Source organism: Dendrobium catenatum, unplaced genomic scaffold (genome assembly GCF_001605985.2).
Source record: "Dendrobium catenatum unplaced genomic scaffold, ASM160598v2 fragScaff_scaffold_231, whole genome shotgun sequence".
In the NCBI taxonomy this organism is placed as follows: Eukaryota; Viridiplantae; Streptophyta; class Magnoliopsida; order Asparagales; family Orchidaceae; genus Dendrobium; species Dendrobium catenatum.
Window position 1 is genome coordinate 2,976,788 of NW_021318693.1, and position 8,593 is coordinate 2,985,380.

An 8,593-nucleotide genomic window follows, 5' to 3' on the forward strand; every position below is an offset into this window, starting at 1 on the left:
GAATATAGATGCCTCTGTCAAAAGCAATTACAATGCTGGTATTGGCGGTGCCTTCCGAGATCATAGAGGAAGGCTACTATGTGCATTCGGTATTAAGTGTAAGCACTAGGATCCAGCTCAAATGGAGATGTATGCTATCTTATCTATAAATTCTTTTATTCTTCAAGAGAGATATGATTACAAAGGAATCATCATAGAAGGTAACAATAAAAATATTATATATTTTTTCAATAAAATCTTTAATATGCAACTAGGTTATGAGGAAGACTTTGGCAATTTGGACTTCTCTTTTCTTTCGGAGTTCAATCAGGTTCTTTTCCACTTTGTTAATAAAAATAGCAATAAATTAGCGAATTTTTGTGCTAATTATGCTTGCTCCTTTGATTTGTTTTGAGATGATCTCAGTAGTAATAAGATTCCTCCTACTTTTATTTCGTTACTCAAGGAGGACTGTGATTGTGAAGCAATCACTTAGTTTATTGTACTTGTCTTTTTTTTTAATAAATTTTGCTCTATGCATTCCATCAAAAAAAAAAAAACACAAGACGATTTGAGATTGAAAAAGATTGTGAAGAAAACTCAACGGATTTTAATGTTAATTGGTACATCACTTAATTCATAAACTTTCTAACATATCATAATATTCTATAAGGGGTTGAGGCCATCTCCAACCGAAAAATCCATTTTCCACTATAAAATATAGTAAAACTTTAAAATGTCATAATTCATATCCAATCGAACTGCAGTTCTTTCTTCTTTTACGCGTTTCCTGCGAAGGTAACAAATTCTCTCCTCTTTTGCGCGCTTTTCTTTTCACGCTCTTCTTCCGCAAATTCGGCAACACAATATTAACATCGAACTGTTCACCTACAGAATTTTAGCATGAGATTTGAATTTCGAATGCAGTGAATGACGGATGGCATATGGTGGTATGCAATTCGGTTGGAGTTGGTCTGAAACCAGATTAAATACAAACCCCAGAATAATAATGCGGCCATCCAATTGAGGGTTGCCAAAAAAACCATTATGAAGATGTAAACATTGATGCGGCCATCGTCATAATCTAGGTAGAAGTCATTATGAAATTGTTACTCTTTCCTTTCAGATTCAACTTTTGACACTAGAGCTACAGATAAAAATATTTATTTAATGAAGCCAAAATATGATCCGGATAAGTAAATGATTATACATTAATGTTTAAAATAAGCTATAAAAGAGGACTAACAAGTACTCAAATCTCACATGATCCTGCCTCAGAGCGACCAAATACCACATAGCGGTTGTTAGCAATGTTATCATAAGTAAAATCCCTCAAAAACCTACAAAAGATCATGACATCTGACCATTATTAAAATTTCTTTGCATCTGTAATCCATAAACAAAGCTTTTCTTGAGAAAGAACTTACAAAGGGAACAGCTTAAGCAATGATGCAAGTTGAGGAAAAGGCAAGTCAAGATACTCCATTATCTTTATCACTGCTTCTGACTTGATGTATGATCTGCGATGTAAAATTAGGAACAATAATAATGCCAGTTTTTCAACCATGATGGTATAATTATAATAATTACCTATCTTGTTCGACTAAAACCACGCTGGAAATATCATCAGGAGATCTCCCTGACCTCTGTAAAAGCTTTCTTCCACCCTCACTCTGGAGTGGTTCAAATCTTATTTTTCTGCTCAATATAACAAGCAAGAATTAAACATAACATAAACATAGCACATTTCTTTTCTATTTGGATCAATGATATTAGTTTGAGATGATCATTATATCAGATTTTCATGAAATTAATATGTTTAACAGGTAAATTGGCTATTAGATGGCAATTACAAATAATTAGGATATATATTAAGTATGAGTGGATTAGTGGACCTTTTGTGGAGATCTCAAGTAATAGAATTTGGACGTCAGCTAATTGGTGACGAAGCACTATACATCGATTTTCCCCTGCCAATTTTTACATTTCCACATTTAAAATTCTTGCAAATATTAACTTGCTTCCTTAGCCATAAAATTTTATTTATTAACATTTCTCAGTTCATACACTTAAAACATGTTTTCAACATTCCAACTTGAAAAAAAAACCAATTCATCTCCCACCCGCCACGCCCCCAAAAGAAAAGTTTCCTTATAGCATTTAAGTGGTATCAAAGCACACTAAAAGAAAGCATACAATTGCCTAAGACTTCTCTATTGAATGTGTCACCATATGATGACTATATAAAGAAAATATACCACTCAAAAGTGACATTGAAGGGATACTATTACACGAAGTCACACTAAGTATGTTTTGTTGCTCGTTGTTGTTGTTTAGAGGTATTATTTAAAATATGTTGCCTTTTTTATGATTAGTAATAGAGGAACATATGTATGTCACTTACGAGGAGAACCATTGTCAACTTTTCATTGATAGAGGCAGTGTGATGAATGTATTATTGAAAACCAATTTGCTTCAGCCTGACATATTCCTTAGAGCCTTACCCCCTAAATCAATTAGACATCTTTGTATATGAACTTATGTTGTCTTGTACCTACTACCTATCTAAATGGCTCGCTATAAATGTATTTACAATGAATTTAGTTTGAATCCTTTTGGGTCACCCATAGCTTTATGATATGAATGTTAACCATTATATTTGTAGAAACAAACAAGTTTTTAGTGTAATCGGCCAATATCATTGTTTTCTTTTTGCAAACCATCTATGACTTCATCTTGACATCTTTAGAAACCAAATTCTACAATTCGAGCTGGCCCTGACCAATTTCAGTAGATTTTTCCTTCAAGTACACGACGTAATAACACTCAATATCACTCTCTTTGATTAGTAACAAAGATTTTTTAGCTGGTTCATACTAGCTTTTCAGTCCTCTTGATGCTGGAGACTTGTGAGCCTACACCTCCCATATCATAGAGCAACATACATATTATGGTTTACTAACTATTGTTTGAGATCCAGGACCTCATAGCAAAGCTCCATACTTCCCTTATGTTAATTCAAGATATACCGAATACTATAAATTTTATTTAGAATTCTTAGTAATTCAATCACCCATATTATCAAATAAACCATAATGAGAATGCTATGCTCTAATAACAGGTTGAGGATCTCCAATCTAGAAGCTTTCTTTGTGGGATTTTCAATCTTTGTGCTTTCCCTACATTGTTGAGCAAAAGAATAATGCTTGATACATGTGTGTTAATAGTAGTGTGATTAATAAAATCAATGTAACATGAAATTCCCATCCATGCCTAGATGATCTACTTGACATGATCTCAAAAAATTTCTATTTCACGACGATTACTCTACGAAGCAAGTACCATCAGATCAAAATTCATCCTAATGATAAGGAAGCATTTCAAGACACTTAATTGTCTTTTAGTAGTTGGTCTTTCTTCCTTTTTTTTTTTTTTGTCAATTGCACACAACACCTTTATAAGAATAATGAAGAAGATGCTTCAACACAATCATAGGGTGATTCCTTATTATATGCTTTGATGATAACCTCTTCTACAGCTTGACAAAGACCACTATCTTCATCATCTTCAAGTTCTGCCAAAAAAATGAGAATGTATACATTAATCTAAGAAACTACACATTTTAGCTGCCTCATATCATCTTTCTATGTTTTGCGGTGTTCCCTAGACATTTAGAGAAAGATCTCATAGAGTTCCAAGCTATTGTTTACTAGATAAATCCCATAAACTTCTCTAATGTTTGGAGTTTACATGAATTGACTACCTTATACCAGTTGTTCATAAAAAATTTTAGTGTTATCATTGTTCCACTTCCTAATCTACACAAGATAGTTTTACCTAAACATTATTCTTGATAAGGCCATAATAGATATAAGGATCCTGATGATAGCATCTCTTATTATATGCCTCCCAAATTTTAGAACATTTATGAAGTATTTTGTGATGGCTTAGGCTAGAGCATATGTGGGTGTTCTTGATTAGAAAGGACATTTGGATATAAGAGACACATACCTCTAGAATACTGAGATACTTAGGCGCAGTTAAGACTCCCAATAATTTGAAGCACTATATGTATTTGCAAAAAAATGGTTCTAGATGTGCAAATTAATTTTAAAGGATTGTATACTCTGCTGTACATCGAAGCCTTCATACTGGAAGATATGTTTGTGCATTCCTTGGTTTGTACCTATTGAGCATCAAAATCTATTTTAATGAACCTCACATAAAATCTACCGGAGGCATAATGATGATTTAATTAGTTATAATTGTAGGACATTTCTATAAGATGGTGTGCTTAATTCCCTAAAAAAAGATAACCATTAGAGGAGAGGTTATAAAGCTTATTTTCTAGCATATTTAGAAGTACTTCAAGTTGGCCTTACCAATTATTTCTAATAAGGGCAATTGATTTCTCAGTGATTTTTAGAAGGCTCATTGGTTTTTAATGGACACCAAACTGAAGAAAAGCATTTCCTTCCTTCCATAAATACATGAGCACAAACAAAGATGGTAAAACAAATAATGGTCTGTTTGCTAAAAAGCTATAATTTGGGGTATCCATAAAATTAGGATGAAAATTTTTCGTAAATGCAATTATCCTATAATCATGCCATCTATAGGTCAAAATCAACATCATATTTTGATGTGTGCTTGGGATATCAATTATGGAGCTTATTTGATATGAAGTTTTTAATTAGCACCAAAGAGAATAGTAATGGAAAAGAGCGAGAGTTAATACTAACACCAAGATTCCTGGAGTGTATTACAAGATCTACCTAGAGGAAGAAGAATACCTAAAGTTGAGGGTGTGATTCCTACAATTGAGGATATAAGCATCCATTCTGAACACCCACAGTAAGAAGGTTGCATTATGGGCATAAACCCACCATAGTGTGTGGTTAGTTATAAAAGGCCTTCAACATTAGCAAAAGGTGAAAGACTCCAAGGCAAGCCAAATGATATTTAAAGGAAGGTGTCAAATTCTTTCTTCATCTATTACTTTACCAAAGAGAAAATGAAGCCAAATGGGATTGGATTCATGAACTAGGTGAAACTAAACTTGGCAACCAGATGGCCAAAAATTGAATAAAGTTAGGGCGACGACAGTCAACCTAATATATAGAAAAGTAAGTCCTCTTAGACCGACTATTGGACCTTGAAGGAGATCAATTAGTATGTTCAGCCTATTTTAAGATAAAATTTTATTTTATTTTAATTTTATCATCAATTCCTAAAATTTTGGCAAAATAAGTGATTAATCTTTGTACTTATGATGCACCTAGAAAATATTTAGAATAATTGATTAGTCTTGAAAACTTTAAGAGAATATTCTCTCAATAATTTAGGAAATAATTTAGACCCTCGAATTTTAGATGATGTCCTCTCCTTGATTTTTGCATTTAGCTAGGATTTTGATTATTTTTCTATAATAAAAAAAGATATATTCCAATCAATCAAAAAATAAATTTCAATTTTATGAAGTTCTAAATTTTAGATCTCTCCCCTTCTCTCCTCATCATCCCTCCTATCCCTCTTGGTCAGTAGCTGTGAGGCCCTCCTCTCTCTCTCTCTCTCTCTCTCTCTCTCTCTCTCTCTCTCTCTCTCTCTCTCTCTTAGTTGGTAGCTCTAAGGCCAAACCATATTAGTTCATCCCCCCTTATCTCTCTCTCTATAACTCATTTACTCTATAGATAAGAATCAAAGGCATAGAATACTTGAAAACAACCACATGTAATCAGTCGCCACTTCAGAGAGTCCCAATTTTCGAAATATGTTACAAAATATGTAAATTACTTGGATATTATGCTGTCATTAGAGACAGATTTTTGCAATAAGAAATAAAGGAAATGAAGGGAACACCTATAAGCTTTTTCCACTAACACTTGGATCATTTGACCAACTCTAGTTAGTTGACTCCTAGATTAGTTTCTTTCCAGCAATATTCTACCACAATCCTCTCTCCTCACCACTAAACTCTCTCCTTTTCTATTTCAAATTAACCTTGCTTCCTTCCAAAAGAATTGGGAAATATTGGAGACCATGGGCACAGTTTGTTACATGAAGAGCTTGGAGAGAACGATGCCATGAAGATGAAGATTGCTTGAATCTTGGTTTATGGGATGTATTTAAAATTCATGCGAAGTATTTTTAGGTCGTCAATTTTCACATGATTTTGAATGTTTTGACAACCATATTCAATCATCTCCTTCTTTCTCCCCTCAACCATTAAGTACTCCTTTTCTTGCACTAAAGAACTAGTAACTAAATACCAATTAGCAAACACGGACAAATTTAATTGTTTCTAAAGACAGAAATCTATTTATAAACATCAAAACTATATGGACGTTTCAATTAACATACACCAGTCGCAGGCCAGTGTTCTTTGTTGAAAATTAATATAAAAATAAATGTAAACTATGGCAAACCAAATCAACGAACCTTTTGATTAGAAACAAAATAATATATAGAAATGACCACAGAACCTGTTGCGGTCGTTGGCTCTGACGAACCGGACACCCCCGTTGCACAGGTTACACACGCCTAACACAAATTAGAGGAATGATTGAAATCTCAGTGAGGAAAACAAATAAACAGACTGTCGGCAGTAATGCTGCGGGAACGAACATAGCTTTACCATCGAAGAGCATGATAGGTCTAGTGTCGCCTTTGAAGAACTCCGCGCCGGTGTTAACCAAGTCGGCAGCGGACAGCGACGGCATCGGAACGGCGCAAGCAATACGGCCGTGCTTGAAGCGCGTTGAAAGGGCTGCGGGTGTGATAAGTGGTTTCGACCCAGTCGGAAGGAGAAGAGCCATCGAAGCCTCGTGTAGACGCGTAACAAGAGAAGAAGGGCCTTCTCACGGCTTAGTTGAGGCTCCTAGTTTCTTGTTTCTGCATATGACCGATGCTTCGACCGAAGGTTATCTTCAAACAATGCTAAAAATTAAGGTTATTTGGGTAACAAGTAATTTATTTGAGCTATAAGAGAAGGTCTGGTTTTTTCTATAGAGAGAAATTGGAATTTTTAAAATTTTGTTGAGAATTCTTAAGTGGAAATCTGGATGGCGGCCGAAGTTCGTCGGACTACCTTGACTGGCGGTCCTGGCGATGCTCGATGACCATCATCTGGTAGTGCTTCGATACCTGCCCGATCATCATCTGGTCTACAGCAATGCAATTCCAACAAATCATTTCTTGAATTGCAGAAGGATGCAAGAGAATTTGGCATGTCCAAGAGGATGTAATGCGGTGGAGGATATAGATCATGTTATAACTAAATGTGGAAAGCTAATGGAAATCATTGGTCTGATTAACTGTTCGGGATTTCAAATTCTGACTTTTATAAATTTCGAAGATTGTTGTAACTGGTTAAACAAATCCTCAAATGATAACAGTTTCTTAACTAAATTGTTTTGTAATACAGCTTATTTATCTCGGAAGGCAAGGAACAAATTCATACATGAGGGTCACATAGAAAGTTCAAAGTTCATTTCTGTTCAAGCAATTTCTTGGTCTTCGTTCTCTTCTTCTTATGACAACATAAGCTCAGACCACTGAGGTGTTAACCAGTCACTTCGACTGTTAAATCGTTGGCACCCTCCTCCACCCAAATGGATCAAAGTGAATGTAGATGCATCTTTACTTCCTTCTTACAAGGCGGGCATTGGAGGAATATTCCGAGATAGTCATGGTAAATTCTTGATGGCTTATGGAAAGAAGTGCATTCATTGGGATATCTCATAACTAGAGCTCTCATCAATTCATCTATTAAAAGAAGTTGTCAAAGATTGGATGTTGCAATATAAGGGGATTATCATCGAAGGTGATAATTCTAATTTTATTCAGTATCTTCGACAAATATTCAAATTGGGAGGTCAAGTGATGGAAAATTTTGTTTTTCTAAAAGAATTCGATGATGTTATTTTCAATTGTGTTGATAGAAATAGCAATAAGTTAGCTGATCTTTGTGCTAATTATGCTATCTTTAGTGATTTCATTTGGGAATATATTAGTTCTAATAAGGTTCAACCTTCTTTTATTATTTTGTTAAAGGAGGAACTAGTTCGGTGTAATCCCTAGGATGTATTTGAGTTTTCCTTTTTATTTATTGCAATAAAAGTTTTTATTGTTCTTTAAAAAAAACTAAAAATTAGACGCAAAAGTTTTCCTCGGTAAATACGACCCACGCCATGTCTATGGTTTTCTTGACTGAAAATTAATGGGTTTTGCTTACTTTGGAAAAATATGACAAATAGTAAATTTGGAGACTGTTTGTTAATGAGTTTTATAATCATTTGACAAGTTGCACTTGTGATAGGATGGTTTGGCACCCGAAGTATGTACTGTGATACTCTGTGTATGTGTGGATTGCCATCGTAGGGGCCTGAAAATTGCTGAAGCATTGCTAAAACGAAATATTCATGTTTTGCCTACTTGCAGTCTGTGCTATGCTCATTTAGAAAGTGCTTCTCACTTGTTTTTTTTTTAATGCTCCTACTCATTCTCAATATTATCTACTTTAATGTCTAGTACTAGAGGTCTTCTTCTTAGGCCCACTATTCTGCAATTTTTTGAATGGATTGATGGAGATTCCAATGTGCAGCAATCGGTTAAA

General features: G+C 34.5%; 1 protein-coding gene across 1 annotated transcript; it reads right to left on the minus strand.

Moving 5' to 3' along the window:
* Window positions 1-1,121: 1,121 nt before the first annotated feature.
* On the minus strand, window positions 1,122-6,919 carry LOC110115998 (DCC family protein At1g52590, chloroplastic). Its single transcript, XM_020849423.2, has 5 exons — window positions 6,614-6,919; window positions 6,462-6,519; window positions 1,570-1,677; window positions 1,407-1,499; window positions 1,122-1,319 (listed from the first exon to the last, which is right to left on the minus strand). The coding sequence occupies exons 1-5, from the start codon at window positions 6,792-6,794 to the stop codon at window positions 1,232-1,234; spliced, it is 528 nt and encodes a 175-aa protein (XP_020705082.1). The 5' UTR covers window positions 6,795-6,919; the 3' UTR covers window positions 1,122-1,231.
* Window positions 6,920-8,593: the final 1,674 nt, after the last annotated feature.